Genomic DNA, 18,509 nt, shown 5'->3' with positions numbered 1-18,509 from the left:
GTGTTTTTTTGTATTAACAGGTTAAGCCTGTCTAGTGTGGCTCAGTGGTTGAGTGTGGACCCAGGAACCAGGAGAGCAGGATTTGATTCCTGATTGGGGCACATGTCTGGGTAGCAGGTTCAATCCCCCTTGGGGGGCATACAGGAGGTGGCCAATTAATGATTCTCTTTCATCACTGATATTTCTGTCCCTCTCTCCTTCTCCCTTCCTCTCTCTGAAATCAATAGAAACAGTAAAACCGTAAAAAAAAAAAAATACAGTTAAATATGAAATCAGTAAAATGAAGCATTTGAAAGGAGGAGAATGTAAAGACATTTTGAAAAGCATTCTCTATTTTTTTTTCATTTAAAAAGACACCTGTTGGAAACTCGTGGCTACATAAAAACCTGCACACGTATATTTATAGCAGCTTTATTTATAACTGCCCATACTTGTTAGCATCAGAGATGTACTTCGGTGGTGAATGGATAAATAAACTGTGGTACCTCCAGATGATGGAATGCTAAAAAGAAATGAGCTGTCAAATCATGAAAAGACATGGAAGAACCATAAATGCATAGTGCCAAGTTAAAGAAGCCAATCTGAAAGCGTACATACTGTATCATTCCAACCCTGTGACTTTTTAGAAAAGGCGAAAGATCAGTGGTGGCCAGGAATTGCGGGGGAGGAAGGAGTGAAGGTAGAGGAGTTTTAGGACAGTGAAACTATTTTGTACAATACTATAATGGTGGATACATGTCATTATACATTTGTCCAAACTCATAGGACATACAACACCAAGAGTGAACCCTAATGTAAACTATGGGCTTTGGGTGATAATGAAGTGTCAGTGTAGATTCATCAATTATAATAAATGTACCACTTTCACAGGGGACGTCAATAATGGAGGAGGCTGTGCATGTATATGGCAGAAGGTATATGGGAAATCTCTGTATCTTAATCGCAATTATGCTATGAACCTAAAACGGCTCTAAAAAGTAAATCTATTAGAAATTAAAAAAAAAAAACCCGAATAAAACCCACCTAAATTTGGTCTGTCATTTGTAAGTGTACCTAAGTGGCACTACCCTGCTCTCACTGGAAGAGAGCACGTCTTGTGTCTTGAGGAGATCAAGATTGTGTGAAAAGAAAGGTTTAACTTGTGCTGATTACCCACCTTGGATTTCTTTTAAGTTACAATGCTGGTATTTGTGCATATTGTAATTTATCTTGAGTTTTGTAAGGAAACTGAAGTGACTGGTAGAGGGTAAAAACACCAGAGAACAGAATTGAGCAATATTTTCCAAGCGAGCATTGTTCTCCTGTCATTTTTATGTGTTTTAATTTAGCCCGTGTTGGGTGAGTTGTACAGAGAGAAGGGATTTATTCTTTTAAAATGAAGCCATCCTCTAGTTCTTCACTTTCAACTGATCGAGTCACGTTCGTTTTCCAAATGTTGACTCTTTAAGGACCATTTACCGTATTTATTTATGTAGCTACCTCCTTGTGTATTCTTGTTTCCTCACTTCATACCCATCATGTGAAGAGGAAAACCATGAAAAAAATTTCTTTCCCTATGGGCCCCTTGAAAAAAATTCTGCTTCAAAATAGCAACGGATTGGCAGCACAATCTCCTTTAGGATTTTAAGAGCATCAGTCAGCTTCATAGCTGGAGACAGAATGCTTTCTTTAGGGAATAACCTCCCCCACCCCCTAAAGTGAAATTCATTCATTCTAGGTGTGCAACAATAGTTAAATTAAAGGAGCTATTGGTTGTATTCTCTCTCTCTCTCTCTCTTTCTCATAAACCTGTAGTTGCTTACAATCAGTGTTATAAAACTTTTAAGTCTGTTGGCTAAATTCTTTATTTCTTTTTATGATCTCACTAGAGGCTGAGGGACCCCACCAGAGCATGATCGGGGCCAGGCCTGATCAGCTGGACCCCAGCAGGAAGCTAAGCTACTGGTGGGAGCATCTGCCCCCTGGCGGTCAATGTGCATCATAGCGACTGGTCGAATGGTCAGAGAGACAATTAGCATATTAGGCTTTCATATATATAGACAGGAGGCCCGATGCACGAAATTCATGCAAGGGTCTTGGCCCTCGCAGCCCGGCTTCGTCCGGAAGGTTGCCCGGAAGGTCGTTCGGTTGTCCGGTCTAATTAGCATATTATGCTTTTATTATTATAGATTCCCAGTAAGGATAGCACACATCTGGCAGATATCTCTAATCTCCTAATCCGTATTCAGAGCATGTTGGTAATCAGTCCTGCTCCTTCCCAGATGTGGCTGGGAACAAACCTTCAACACAGTGCCCTAGTCAGCTACTACTAGTGAATAACAATTGGACATCCCTGCTTTTTGCATAAGTCCTGGGAATTTTTAGCCATTCCATGGCTTTACCTGCCATTTCTTTGCTGATAACAGTTAACTATAAATGTATAACTCCATAGCCTCTCCTTTTCTTTACAACCATAAATATTCATGTGCCTTTTGGATATTGAAAAACACCTCAAATTCAGCATGCTTAAAACTAATAATTTTCTTTCATCTCCCCAACCTCCTCTTCCTGTAGCTGCTGTATTGCAGTTAATAGAAACAACTACCTACCCACCTGGATGTCCTCTCTTATTCTCCTTCTGTTTTAGACATGTAGAGTATACCCTCTTCATATTTCTATTTTTTTAAAATATGTTTTTATTGATTTTAGAGAGAGGTAGGGAGAGGGAGAGAGAGAGAGAAACATCAATCAGCTGCCTTCTGCATACCCCCAACTGGGGATTGAGCCCACAACCCTGGGCTAGTGCCCTCACCAGGAATTGAATTGGCAACCTGTACGTGCATGGGACAACACTCAACCAACTGAGCCACACTGGCCAGGGTTCTTCATATTTTTTAGTCATGTCTTCTTTTCTGTTGCTACTGCCTCTGCCACAATTTGGATCTTTATTTTGGATCGCTGGATCACTCTCCTCCAACCCATTCTTCATGTCGCTAGAAAAATCAGTCAGCCAGCCCTCCTGCTCTCCCTCCCTCTCTTGAACTATTTCAAACACAAATGTATGCAAAAGAATATAACAGACACCCATGTCGTTACCTGCAGGATCATAATTCTGAAAACTACTTTTTCCTTGATGATTGAATTTAAGTAAAAAGTCTAAGGATAAATTATCTTCTGTGCTTGCCTTGCTCTTAAGAAGATATGAGCACCAAGAATGCTTTATAACCAGGTTTTACCACTCTTGAATAAATTAATTTTCTAATTGATATTTGGATTTCAGTGTTCTTGAAACTTTATGTCCTTTAGGGGTTGGAGTGTTTTGAGACAAATATTTTGGATTCCCTTTCAAAATAACTTCCCTGCCAGAAACAACAACCCATGTATTTAGCAATAGTATCTTGAAAAGTGTTTAACACAGCACTTTAATTTTTTTATTGTTATATAAATGTTTCTTTACATCTGTCTAAGTGAGTCTTATTTGAATAGTCACATTTCCACTGTCTGTTCCTTATTCCCTTCCTATAAATTTTTGAGGCAGTTTCAGTCCTGCCAGGTTAAATTGTGTGTGTGTTTTTTTTTTAAGGATGTTCACTGTAAAAGACTTTGAACTTTCTACATGTTAAGGTTTCAGTAATGTTAGAAAAATATATATTTAGCTGACATTTCTGCTTTATTTATAGCTATCATTTAATGACCAAAAACATGCACAAAAAGCAGAAAGACATAGATTAGAAGGAACTATGTCATGATTACTTTTTTGGTAGGGCCTGTTATAGCATATGCATCATTTGGGTTTCAGACTGTTTTGAGCTACTTGTTTCCTTTGAACCAGGGAGCCATAGTTTCAACTGCATTGAGTGGTAGAGCATTTGGCCTCCTTGTAAAGGGAGGACTTCAGATACTCCATCAGCTAGAAGTGGAAAGAGAAATGTGTGTGCCCTGTAGTTCTTAGGTCATGTTCACTTATGAAAACTTTAGAAATGCAGGACCAAAAGGGTCAGCGTCTAGGGCAGATTTTTCTAAACTCATACTTCTGTTGGAAATATTTGAGAGAGGTGAACCTTTTATTCACCCTACAATATTTATTGAGTGCCTACCGCTACTGTTCTTGCCAGCATGTGGGGGGAAAGTGGTGGGCGAGGCAGAAAAGTTTCCTTCCCTGAATGGCTTTATATTCTTGTGGGGAGAGAAAGACAGAAGTGAGCAATCTACAAGACCAGTGCTCTAACCCCTGAGCTATGGAGCCTTACCCAGAAGTGAGCAATCTAATAAGTAATTTCAGATCATGATAAATGTGAGGTACCTGCAACAGAATACCTGCAGCGAGGGTGCTATTTCACCAAAGGTGGCCAGGGAAGGCCTGGGAAAGAGGTTCCATTTGAGTCAAATCCCAAATGGTGTGCAGGAACCTTCAATGCAGAAATTTGGGAATCTTTAAAACAAAATCCAAGGGTTTGTGACTCTTGAAGGGCACTGCCCTGTGTGAAAAGTGAAAGGACTAAGAAGAGACAGAAGCGCGCTGTGATGAAGCAAAGGCCTTTGCCTGGTGCATATACGGACAGCTGCATTGCTGCCCTGCAAAGTGCCCTGTGCTGTGGGGCCCGGTCTCAGTGGCTGCAGTAGCTGCTCATGATCTGAAGAACCCAGTTTCCTCAGGGTAATACGACAGGGTTGGCCCAGACCCTCCCAGATCTTGTTTTTATGTGCTTTTAAATCTATTGGCAATAAAAGGAGAATCATTAGTTGGCAAAATGCATTATTATTTTTCCCCAAATATATGGCGAACTGCATGATTCACCAATGATACTAATCTTTAAGATGAGATTTGTTTAAGAATTAGTAATCTGTTATACGGAACAAACCTTGCATTAGTTAATGCAGTGTGCTACATATTTTTATATAATAAAAGGGAAATATGCAAATTGACCCTAATGGGAACAGCCAGGAATGACGGGTCGCTATGATGCGCACTGACCACCAGGGGGCAGACACTCAACGCAGGAGCTGCCCCCTGATGGTCAGTGTGCTCCCCCACAAGGGGAGCTCCGCTCAGCCACAAGCCGGGCTGACAGCTGTGAGCATGGTGGCAGTGGCGGGAGCCTCTCCGACCTCGTTGGCAGTGCTAAGGATGTCCGACTGTGGCTTAGGCCCACTCCCCTAAGTCACAGTCAGACATCCCCCAAGGGCTCCTGGGCTGCCAGAGGGATGTCTGACTGCCAGCTTAAGCCTGATTCCCTGGGGAGTGGGCCTAAGCTGGCAGGTGAACATTCCCCAAGGGGTCCTGGACTGTGAGAGGGTGCAGGCTGGGCTGAGGGATCCCCCATAGTGCACGAGTTTTTGTGAACCAGGCCTCTAGTCTATATATATAAAAGCCTAAGCGACCTTTATGATGGAACGACTGGTCAACCAGTCGCTATGATACACACTGACCACCACGGGGCAGATGCTCAACACAGGAGCTGCTCCCTGGTCAGTGCGCTCCCACAGGGGGAGTGCCACTCAGCCAGAAGCCAGGCTCATGGCTGGTGAGTGCAGCTGCGATGGTGGAAGCCTCTCCCGACTCCGTGGCAGCACTACTGAGTGGCGGCAGCAGGCACAGTGGGTTGGGTTCCTCCCTGGCTGCCTGCCACTTGGTGCACTGCTACATCCCCTGAGGGGTCCCAGATTGCGAGAGGGTGCAAACTGGGCTGAGGGCCCCCATTCTACTGCCCTGTGCACGAAATTTGTGCACTGGGCCTCTAGTATTCTTAATAATGAAAGGACATCTTAACAGCTCACCTCTGACCTCTCAACCATAAGAAATGAACATAAATTATGCCGACTTTATTATGGTTCCTTAACTCAAACAACCCATTAAGGTTTTGCAGATGTTAACTAGGATAGATCTTTCTCTTTCATTCTTGGTGATTTATATGTCACGGACATTGTTGTTTTAGAAAAAACAAACAACTAAAACGTGGAAACCAAAGTCTATTTCAACTAGGCAGTTATTCATGTTGGTGTGTAGAATAAAGTCCTTAAAGCTGAAAATCTCGTTATGATAGTGTATTGCTTTCTTGGAAGGCTGACAATGGTGATTTAGTTTAGTTTTGATTTGGATTTAGTTTTGCTCAAAGCAGGAATTGGAAACACTTTAACTATGAAATGTAGATGTACTTTTGTTTTCATCAGTGAATAGAATTACACAGTGCGAGTTTTTTGATTTGTCACACATTTAATAAGTATTTATTGAACACTTGTTACGTTGCAAAAGCTAGGGCTGTGGTGCCCCTAAGAGTCCAGTGGAACGAGTAGTAACTGGTTGGGCTCAGAGAGACTTTCGGGAGAAGCGATGGAGCGAGCAAAAGGTCAGCCGATGGCTTTGCCTCTGAGAGCTGTGGAATGCAAGCTTTATAACTCATCTCCTTAACATGAAGAGATGTGCTCTTTCTGAAAATACTGTTTTAAAAGTTGAAAGCAATGCTTTTGTAAAACTAAAAATCTCCCTTGAAATTATTTTACTCAGAGCATTGACCCACGGTTTAGGAATTCTTCTTGTCAGTGATTCAAACTTGACAATACGTTGTGGGTTGGGGAGGGAGTAGAGAGGGAATCCGTTGTTGTGCACATGTGTTCCAGAAGCTGGAGTCATGGCAAGTTTCCTCTCGGTATGCCCTTGGCTCCCGGCTTGTCTGGTGGAGTGGGCAGAAGTGGACCGTCGGTCATACTCATCCTGTGCCCAGTGTTTCCACAATGTGGCCCAAGGGAGTATTCCAGGAGAATGTCTGATGAAAGAACAGACTTTAGCCTGGGAGCCTAAGGGAATTATTAAATGGTTTTAATTAGGGGAGTGGTTAACTTGCATTTTGAACATTTCAGTCTGGCCTTGGTGTGGAGAATAAATTAGGGAAGAGGCACATTTGGAAGCAGAAACAATAGTGGGATGGAGACGTGTAGTTTAGGAAAAAGGAAATGAAGGCTGAGAATAAGATAGGAGTGAGTTGAGAAAAATTTCCTATGGAGCAGACACTTAAAGATAGTTTGCTATTACTGAGGTGTTTTTATTCATTTGTTTTCATTTAGAAAAGATGGTTTGATTAGAAAGCATGCTATATAGATTGACAGAAATAACTAAAAACCCCCTAGTCTGTGTGTTCCATCTGTTTTCAGAAAATTGACTTTTGAAATATCTAGATAAATTATTTTAATCTTTTCAGAGTATAGCATTGGTTCTGAGACATGAAATTTCTTAAACAATGAAAATGACATTTTGTAAAGGGATTTGACATTAGCAGGTATAGGGTATATGAAAGTGTTTTGTTTGTAAAACCTTGATAACATTTTATAAAATTTCTTAGGGATACTGAGAATCTTTTGGTTGTGCTACAATCACAGTTGACTAATTGTCTGACTTAATTGTATTTTAAATTAGTCTATAACTTTGCTGACTTGCATAAAATTGGGAATATTTCTTCAGTATTGTTATTAGATATGATTTAATAAAAATAACTTCACATGTGGCATTTTGATCAACATTGTATTTATTAGATGTTTTAAAGGGCATGGTTTTATTTTATTTGCATAATATTGAAAATTGGGCTTGATGAATTAAATGTCTGTTTTTAGATCATTTTAATTAATGTATGAAATAGTTATAGAGTACAGACACCCTATATAAAACCAAAGTATATCTTTCAGTTTGTTGCTTGTCTAAATGAAAGTTCTCTTTCGTGAATTGTCAAGTGATTTGTTAGTAGAATACAAGAACTATTTTGGCAATTGAATCCAGAAGAAATTTATCTTTTATTTTTGTTTTGGTATTTTATTAAGGTTACTTCAAGCTATCTAATTACTTTAGGTGAATATTTTTAATTTCTTTGGGTCAAATTCTTATAGCACAAGATGACCTTTTTAAGAATGGAGAGAAAAATGGATATCGGCAGAGATATACTTAATAATATTGCAAAGAAGTCCACCAGAGGCTCACAGTCCGTGATTCTACTGTGAACCTGATGTACAGCGTTTAAGAATAAGGCTTTGGCTCTCACATTTTGTCTCCTAGGACAATTTGGCATCGTATGTCAACATTAAATATTTTGAGTTGCCTTTTTTTCTGTTTAAAAGCTATTCTTAGATTCCTTTAGTAATGTGGTTGTCAAAACGGAGGAATGGATGGTAGCATGTGTGCTTCTGCACGTAACCAATTTCACAGTGGCTTAGCTAGAAATGAATGTCTCTCTCCCCCATTTTTTCATCATCCCAGGGTTCAGTGCTACAAGATTGGTTGCTATAAATTTAGGAGTTTTTCCATTTTTATTTACCAAGATAATATTTTCATGACTAGAGGCCTTTTCATGAACTCCAATGATAGTCTTTGTTTTATCTCCTTTTTCTTTACTTGTAAACTCAATGACATACCCTACAAACTTAGAACCATAGAGCTTGCTTGAGTTACATAATGTATCAGCTTTCTATACAATTCTCCGATTTTAAAAAAGAAAAAGGTCCTTACATTTTAAGTGCTCCGTCTCCCTCTGTCTCCCCACCCCTATTTTGCATCCAGTGTTCAGACGTGTTTATATTTGGCCTTTGCTGTTCTGACTAACCCTGTTCTCTGCTTCTAGTTAACAGCCCGGTCCTTGCCTGCTGTGCAGTCCGATGAGAGACTACAGCCTCTGCTTAACCACCTCAGGTAAATGAGGGCGCCGCCCTGTCATGCTTATACTAGTAAATGAGAGGGCATTACAGTGAGTAAAGCATATTAGAGTAGGTGAAACCCCTTCAGTTCCCAAAAGCTTCATTCTTTTCTTGGCTTAATTTATTGATTTAAGTTGAATTTTCAATACAATACACTTGCTACTCTTGACTTTTAGGTACTATAGAAAGCTCCTTTAATTTAATAAAAGGATATAGAACTAGTTGGTAAGTTTAAGTTAAAATGAGTAGGGATGACCAGCTACAAGAAAATCACAAAGGAATGAGCTATTTACTTAAATACAAGGCCAACACATACTTTCAGACCCCCACATATTTTATGGGGGATAGAAGAAATAGGGATTTGCTTTCCAAATACAACAAAAATGTATCTTAATTTAAAAACAGTAACACAAACTTAGAAAATACAAGAGGGTAAAGAGAAAACCCATCAGTACTACTCAGAATAATTCTTTTATAATGTTTTAAAACCCAGTGTTGAAATTATACTTTTGTATAATTTGCTGTTTTTTCCTTTTAAAATAAACATTTTAAGACTTTTTTAGTTACTTGAATCTCTCCAAAAACGTATTTTTTAGTGACTGCATGAAGTTTTCTTGTATTGATGTACTGTAGTGTATTTATCTCCCTTAGGGGGGGCATTTAGACAATTTCCAATTCTTTTCATTAGCATAAAAAATGTCATATGTATACCTTTATTTGTGTTTTTGACCATTTCTTTAATATAGATTTTCAGAGGCAGAATTACTTTGTCAAACCATATGAACCATTTTAAAGTCTTAAGTATATATTTTTTTGTTTTGTTTTTTTCAAAAACCTTATTCTAGCCCTTTCCAGTGTGGCTTAGTTGGTTGGGTGTCATCCCATGTACTGAAAGGTTGCTGGCTCAATTCTCAGGGCACAATCCCTGGTAGGGTGTGTAGGAGGCAGCTGATCGATGTTTCTGTCTTTCCCTTTCCCTTCCTCTCTCTCTGAAAAATCAACAAAAACAAGTTAAAAAAAACCTTTAAACAATAAAGATTAAAAAAACCAAACTCATTCTTTAAAAACACACACCTATTCTGCTTGTATAGGTGGTACTTTCATATTGTACCAGATTGCCCATGTTGCTGTACCCTAAACTAGTTGGGGCAGCCAAAACATTGCTAACTTAATAGTTAATCATAGAGATACTATTGTGATCATGTACATTTCATTTATTATTAATAATTTTAAAACATTATCATCTTAAAACTTTTATTTTGGGGTGGGATTAACTATTTATTTTTGCCCCATTTATTGATAGTATCTCTTGATTTTTATTTGACTTTAAGTACTTTAGATATAAAGGATATTATCTCTTCATTGTATTTGTTACAAACTTTATTTTTCTGCAAATTTTTTATTATGTTGCATTATCCAGCATACCTACATTTTCAAGTTTTATGTAGCCAAGCACCAGTAGTGTTTTCTCTTTATTCTTTTAAAAAAATATATATTTTATTGATTTTTTACAGAGAGGAAGGGAGAGGGATAGAGAGTTAGAAACATCGATGAGAGAGAAACATCGATCAGCTGCCTCCTGCACACTCCCTACTGGGGATGTGCCCGCAACCAAGGTGCATGCCCTTGACTGGAATCGAACGTGGGACCCTTGAGTCTGCAGGCTGACGCTCTGTCCACTGAGCCAAACCGGTTAGGGCTCTCTTTATTCTTTTAAAACTGAGAATGCCATTTCTCATTTATAAATTTGGATGGTTACTAATTTCCAGTATCTTTTAGTGTTCTTTATTTTTTCTCCTTCCCTCCCTTCCCCTTTTTCTTCCTCTCCTATCCTTCTCTCTAGTAGCTTTTCCTTTTCAGACAGATACTTTTCATTCTGTATAACTGTTTTTTGGGGGGATTGTGGTGGTCAGACTAACATTTTATCAGGGCTGAGTATCATAAATATTATACCTAGTTGTTAAATTTTCTAGAGCATTGTAGTAGGGAATCATGTTTGAGTCACCTCCCTAACCCCCTCTTCCTGCTTGTTCTAATCTGTTGATGATTTTATCTCCCCAGTATCTGTCTTCCTATAGTAGCTTCTTATCTATTCTCCTTGACACCAGTTTTGCTTTCTCTAAAATATATCACATCAGCGCCAGAGTGATTATATTATTCCTTGGCTTAAAACCGTTCTATCTCCTCAGTTTCATTTTGGATGAAATCTGAACTTCTTAGCCTGACCTATGAGGTTCTTCTGGAAGGAGCCTGGCTTGTTTCTTTGGACTCTTCGTTTAGTACCAGTACCCCAACTTCTAGTGCCACTAAATGCCTTGAAGTTTTTCTAAGACAGCACACTCTTACTCACCTTTGTGCCCTTGTAAATATTTTCCTTCTGCCTGGAATATTCCCTCCCCTTCGCCACTTTTATAATTTGACTAACTTTTGCTTGTCCTTTAAGACTTGGCTCGTGTCCCTATTTAGTCCCCATCCCCTTCCCCTAAGTTAGCATTTGATGTTCTTTATATGTATTTCCACAATACCCCATGGCTACTAGTATATCTGTATTACAGAATTTATGATGTTGTAATTGTCTGTTTACTTGTCTGATTACTTGGTTAAAATGAACTGCTTGAGAGCTTGGGAAGTGACTTTCCTATTTGTGTTTCCAGTGGCTGGGACACGATAGGCATTTAATATGTGTTTTGTTGAGTGAATGAATGTGCCTTTTAGCATTAATGTTTTGCTTTTACTTATGCATAGTTTTATAATTTATAAGTCACAGCATTTCCTATAAAACCACTGATATAGAAGGTATAAACCTAAAAGGGCTGAATCGTACCTCTAGTTAATGCTCAATTCTGTGCGATAATGATGGATTTTCCTGCCTCCACCTCAGTATGGTAATTGTCAACTAGAATTTAGATTAACTACTGACATGTCTCTTTGAGTCCTTGAAACTTGCACAAACTGTACATTCGTTTGGGCGTTCATTCTCCATGCAGTTCACTCAGGACTGGTTGCTAGGCAACCAGGGCTAGATGCTACATGTAATATGCACCAACTGGTGTTGCTTTTTTATTATTATTAAACCAAATGGTTTCTCATTTTATTACCATGTCAGAGACATCTGTATGGAGGGTGACAGTTGATGTGCATAGTTTGACATTACCTGTTGTACAAAGTAACCTTGTGATATGGCTTTCAATCATGTTGAATTGTCTCTTTCAGCTGTCTGAATATAGTGTTTTTCTTTTACCTTCCTTTTGCTTAGGTCAAAATAGGAATGCACACTATTTGGTTTGAGAAATTCTAATGATAATCTTGTTAGGGAAAAATAATCATCATTGATTTGCATGAACTGTAATGTTTAATGTTACCTAGAGGGGATGGACAGGAGGTTGAGACTCAAATCATTATTAGATCTAATTTTGTTCAGTGCTCTAATGATCAAAGTGGAATGATGAATAGCATTTTAATTAAATTTGTCAATAAAACTAATTTAGGATGATAGTACAAATACCTGTAAAAATTGAAGTAGCAATACAGAGAAATTCTCAAATAATTTTACAGGATTTAAAGGCTCAAAGATATAACATTTTGCCACCCTAAAAATCTTCGATATTGCTTAATAATATATATTATTTCCAGAATGTAGAGACAATAGTTCTCTAGTCAAAAGTTAAATTAAGCACAGAAAACACTTGGCTTTAATATCTTACGGAAATACAAGCTTAATTTTATTCATTAGTAGCATCCATCCATTCATCAGTAAAAGCGAGCCTATTATTTGGTTGGAATTTAAAAAGTAGACAATTTCCGTTCTCACGGAATTTACAGTTTTGATTTTATTTGAAAGATAGACACTTAAACACATTACAAAGTTTGTAAACATTTCTATTAATAATTAAGCAAAAGCACTTAATTTTATTAATTGAACTATGTCCTCCTGGAATTATTTCCATAAGCAATGGGGCTATAACTTCCTGGTTTAGGATTCCATACTCCTAGCACTGCAGTGTCTCCCAGTGGGTATGCAGATTGGCCTGAACTTTCATCTCACTTGGGTGATGATGTTGTCTTAACTAAGAAGGAGAATAAAGGAAGACAAGGGATTAGGGAAGGTATGTGACTGCTGAGATGATAAATTTAGTAGTTTCAGACATTTTAAACTTGAGTTGCCTGTGGAGCATATGTGGGGGGCAGGGGATGTTTAGTAAGTAGCTGAATATAAACCACTAGAGGCCCGGTGCACGAAATTCATGCACTCTGGGGGTGTCCCTCAGCCCAGCCTGCACCCTCTTACATTCCCTCAGGGAATGTCCAACTGCCACCTTAGGCCCGCTCCCCAGAACGGGCCAAAGCCGGCAGTCAGACATCCTTAGTGCTGCCATGGAGGTGGGAGAAGTTCCCACCACCGCCACTGCGCTCACCAGCCATGAGGCCAGCTTCTGGATAAATGGTGCTCCCCCTGTGGGAGTGCACTGACCAACAGGGGCAGTTCCTGCGTTGAGTGTCTTGCCCCCCGGTAGTCAGTGCACATTATAGTGACTGGTCATTCCGCCTTCAGTCGATTTGCATATTAGCCTTTTATTATATAGGATAGTTTAAGAATTCGGTTTATACCAGAGAGAGACATTTGCTAACCATCAGTATAGGGGTGCTGGTTAAAATCGGGAATGGTTGACCTCACTGAGGGAGAGAGTATAGAGTGACAAGCAAAGGGGAAGTGTCTCTGAATGGAACCCATAGAATACCAGTGTTTAAGTGACTTGTGATGGGCAGCAATGGAAGGAAGAGACGAGTTAAAAGAGAAAACCCAGTAGAAATACCAGGGAGGAATCTTGGAGACAGGAACATAGCAAGGGATAGTGGTGTCAAAAATACTAAGGGAAAGATTTAAAAAAGGAAAGGTAAACACTGTCAAATGCCCTAGGAGAGTCAGGTCAGAACTACATGATGTCAGTTGGATTAGGCACACGGGAGCCACTGGTGGCTTAGCCACAACATTGTGATGGTACAGAGGCAAGTCTGATTCCCTTGAGGAGTCCAGGAGTAAATGAGAATCGAGGCTGTGACGACACAGGGCGTGTAGGCTACTCTTGGTAGAGCAGGGTAGGTAAGAGGACTTATATCCTCTTTCAATGAGCTTCATGGTTGGAGAAGTGGTTTATTTTTCCTTAAGATTGGAAAGATGAGCTATAGATTAAATAGAAAATGGTGTCTCTGAGAGTAAGATGAAATAGTTGAAGAGGGAATTTGCTAGAAGAGGTAAAAGGAGATGGGACCAAGAAGTCAAACTGGCAAGAGTGTACAAAGTATTTTAGTTTATATTCAGAAAAACCCAGTGAGGGCAATAGATGGTAATTTATCATCATCCCTATTTTATTTTATTTTATTTATTTATTTATTTATTTTTAAAAATATATTTTATTGATTTTTTACAGAGAGGAAGGGAGAGAGATAGAGAGTTAGAAACATCGATGAGAGAGAAACATCGATCAGCTGCCTCCTGCACATCTCCTACTGGGGATGTGCCTGCAACCCAGGTACATGCCCTTGACCGGAATCGAACCTGGGACCTTTCAGTCTGCAGGCCGACGCTCTATCCACTGAGCCAAACCGGTTTTGGCATCCCTATTTTAAAGTTTGTTGATGGAGTCTCAGGAAGTTCATGTTAAAATCTGATTTTTCAAATGAACTACACTTTCTCAAAAGAGATGCATGGATTATTTTATAAGACTTGACTACTTTTGAAAATTTATGCCAAGAACTTCTCCATTGGAAAAAATAAACTTGCTTAGACTTACCCCAAAAGGTTAAATTCTGAAGTACCAGAGAGAATTTGTGTAAACCATTGTTTCTGCTTTCAAGTCACATATAATTAGATATGTTATTAATGAGCCTGCATCTCAGTGTGACTTTATTGTCATTCTCACTGCATTTTCTAGGATGAACTGTATAGTGTGCTGATTTTTTAATGTAGAGATAGATAAAGGTGTTGGGATATGTTTCTGTGAGTGTAGAAGTTTATTGTTCATAGATATCTTTGCTACCTTAACGAGGATATCCCCAGATACTTTTTATATAATGGTATTAGACTCTCAAGGTGTATGTTAAAGATTATTATTTTTATGTATTACATCACTTACAAATGCCAGGTATAATCAGGTGAGACTAGAGAGGAAAACTTGCAGCCTACATTCCACATGTGATAATTTCAATTGTGTGATTAAGATTTCTTCCCTTAAAAATAACACCATTTCCCATAGTGACGCAGCCCTCCTCACACCTCTGCCTCAAGGTATGAAATGAAGGGGGGATAGAAGTCACTTTAATTGTTGCTTTTATTTATTTTTTTCTCCTTAATTAAAGAATAATTTCAAAAACATGTATTTGTTATACTATTTCTCCTAATTATATTAGCACGTTTTAGCCCAACAATGAAGTGGAAATAAAGGTTAAAACAAACTAGCAATGAGAAGGATTGCCCATAGTAAATACATGGACTGTTTTGCATGGATTAACTTGTGATGCATCCTGAATTTGTAAGCAGATGTTTATATTGACCTTTAATTTAAAATCATTAAAAATGATGAAAGCATCTTCATTCAGTAGGTATTATGTTATTACAGACTGTTTTTGTGACTGTTTTTCTAATGCAGTACATTTGGTTAATATGTACACGTTTCTTTCTATTCCTGTAAAGAATATGCTCTGAAAGATTTTTTTTTTATCAGAAATGAAACCTCTGTAAGAAAGCTTTTGCCAGTATCCATAGTGGTACAGTTCTCAATATTCTCTTTTTGAATTAGTGCTCATTTTGAAATCAGAAAATCATGTGGGCATTCCTGTGCGAGAAAAAGGTTCAGTAGACAGGGGCTTCCACCGATTGAGGGCTGAAATGAAAGCCTAGTTAACATGGTCCACAGGCTTCGGGTGTTTGTCAGCTCTTCCTCATCACCTGTGTCCAGCCTTTTGGCAGTCCCTTCAAACCATTTATTTTTCCATGTGCAGCAATAACAAGCGTGATCATTGTGAGGGTTTTTCAGGTAACTTATATTAATACATTAGAAATAATATATTTTTCCATTATTTATTGTCTTTGAATTACTCCCCCCCCCTCCCGCATCTGTATGGAAAATGTGCATGCCTTCTTAGAGATGTACTTGTCAAGAGTCAGCAGTTTGTTAAAATCAACCCATTGTGTTAAGGGCACTATATGTATACTCTGATTAAGTACAAAGGAGTTGATAGATGTTGCCCCTTAATTTGAGACGTTTACACCTGTATTCTAACACACACACACACACACACCCACACACACACACACACACACACCTGCCCCACCCCACAAAGCTGCCCTGCATTAATGCTCCAGCTTAATCATGTAAAGAGAGAGAGGGGAAATCTTTCATGAGAGGTAGTACCTATATGTGATTTTGTTACCAATTTAATGTAACATGTTACATTATGTTAACATCGATATGATAGAAACACATCATGTTATTGTTTCTGATAAAATTTACAGGCACAATATGTAAAATTGAAAAAATAGAAGAAACGAATCCTACCTCACTAATACAACTGCTGCTAGGCATTTGTTGTAATCTCTATGTATATTTTATGTAATTATAATTAAAGTGGGTAAACTTTTAAAAACTTTTTTTTACTTAATATATCATAACTATGTAATAAAGTAAAAAATTGGTTTTCATGGCTTTAATTATAAGTGACTTTATAATATTCAGCTGAGAATGGATAGATCTACTTCTACTTAGCCATTCCCATTTTATTGGGTATTTAGGCTTCTTTGGTTGAATTAAACCTGTGAAGAAAAATTGTAGCATAGATGTTTTCCAGCAAATGGAGATAAGAACAAAGAGCAGCAGCAAACTAGGTGATGCATGGCTTTGAAGATACAAGAGAGTTCATGATTCTTTTAAAAAAAACAATCATCAAAGACTTTATTTTTTTTTCTTTCATTGCCTTTTTTTTTTTTTAGAGAGAGAGGAAGAGTGAGGGAAAGACAGAGAGAAACATCGATATGATAGAAACACATCGATTGGTTGCCTCCTGCACTCCTGAACAGGGCCCGGGCCAGGGAGGAGCCTGCAACGGAAGTACATGCCCTTGACCATAATCGAACTTAGGACCCTTGGGTCCGCAGGCCGATGCTCTATTCACTGAGCCAAACTGGGTAGGGCCAAGATAGCTCATTATTCTAATGGTGTCATGTTGCCCAGGTGAGAAGGTGGCCGAGTTTTTAACAAGTGAACCAGTGACTTGAAAAATACGGAATCAGGAAGCTGAAATTTAAACCTTATTAGTGCATCTAGATTGGAATCTTCTGTTAGAGTCATAAGAAGTGACCACGATTTAGTGGAGTAAAACAACACTAATTTATTTCCATACAGTTCTGTAGGCTAGACATCTGACATGGGTCTCACTGAGCTAAACTCAGAATGTCAGCAGGGCTGTGGTCCTTACTGGAGACTCAGGAAGAATCTGTTCCCAGGCTCATTCATGTTATTGGCTGATTTTAGTTCCTTGCAGTTGTAGGACTGAGTTCCTATTTCCTTGCTGGCTGTCACACAGGAACCATCTTTGCCCCGAGAGGCTGCCCACATTCCTTCCGTGCTTCCCATGCACGTGGGTTCCCTCTCAGAGCAGCAACGGAGCATCAGTCCTCCTCATGCTCCGAATCTCTCTGACCTCCCCTTCTGCTATATCGCTCTGCTTCCACCGGGGAACGTTTTCTGCTGTCAGGCTCATGCGATTAGATTGATCCACATGAATATCCTGGATAATCTCCTGTCTCAAGGTCCTTAATCTTAATCACATCTGCACAGTCCCTTTTGCCATGTGACCTAACATATTCACAGGTTCCAGGGATTAGTGTGGACATTTTTAAAGGGCCATTGATCTGCTTAACAGGGAGGGTTTTCTTCTGGGGTGTTTAAAACAGATTGTTGCATCACTTTTCTTCAGTTTTTCAAGTAAACCACCACTCTTAAATTTCCCTAGAGTTTTGTGGTATCTTAATTCATGTTGCTAGCTTAACATGTTTTAGAGTTAATGAAAGGGCTAACAAATGATTTTCACAGAAATATAAATAAGTTAACTGATTTTCTTGTTAATGACATAGAAAGAAGGCAGGAAAATCTTTCCTATCTCTTTGACTGGCTAGCTAGCCAAGGCAAATATATACCTTTGCAAGCAGTAGACTTTGTAATGAAGTTGTACTAGTATGTCGTGGCTGCAACTTATGGAGGTACTTTGGTATGAGAGGTATTTAGTAAATATATGGTCACAAACTTTTTAGCCTCCTAAGTGTTTATTTTATTTATCATTCATTTCACACATATTAACGGAACTCCTACTTGGTGCTAGACATGGTGTATGTTCTAGGGATATGTATTTACGTGTGCCCTTATAGGACTTTCTGATCACAGAAAAGAAGAATTTTAGCTCAAGCAATTACAATAAATTATGATGATTTAGCATAATAGAGGTACATGACTCTGGGACCACAGCATCCAGGCGATAACGAGGCCTCATGTGTCACGGTACTCTTGCAGCTTGTCCCCAATTAGACATTCTAGATTTCCGTTAGCCTTCTGACTCCAGAGTTTCTTTAGGGATTTCTGGGATGTGGATACTGGCAGTCTTCCTGGAAAGCAAAATCTGTGATTATACTTTTCAGCAGTTTTTTTTTTTTTTTTAAATCTTTAGTTTCCTATTCTTCACTCATTGGATTTCTTTAAAACATTGATTGTCCTCTAGATCATAATAAAGAAAATTAGTTATTTTATACTGTGTTATGCCTAATGTGCCAACAAAATGTAAAATGCTGCTGATACAGGGAATAA

The 18,509-nt window shown here is 38.7% G+C and overlaps 1 protein-coding gene across 2 annotated transcripts in view; it reads left to right on the top strand.

Moving 5' to 3' along the window:
* The window catches only part of PRIM2 (DNA primase subunit 2), a 282,668-nt gene that overhangs the window by 153,281 nt on the left and 110,878 nt on the right, over nucleotides 1–18,509 (top strand). For both annotated transcript variants that reach the window (XM_070419340.1, XM_070419339.1), the window contains exon 8: nucleotides 8,583–8,650. In XM_070419340.1, the coding sequence (XP_070275441.1) occupies nucleotides 8,583–8,650 (68 nt within the window). The remainder of the gene's footprint in view (nucleotides 1–8,582; nucleotides 8,651–18,509) is intronic.

This window comes from Myotis yumanensis, unplaced genomic scaffold (assembly GCF_028538775.1).
Source record: "Myotis yumanensis isolate MYYU_CA2020_CCGP unplaced genomic scaffold, mMyoYum1.0.hap1 SCAF_6, whole genome shotgun sequence".
NCBI lineage: Eukaryota > Metazoa > Chordata > Mammalia > Chiroptera > Vespertilionidae > Myotis > Myotis yumanensis.
This window is presented reverse-complemented; position numbering and strand designations above follow the sequence as displayed.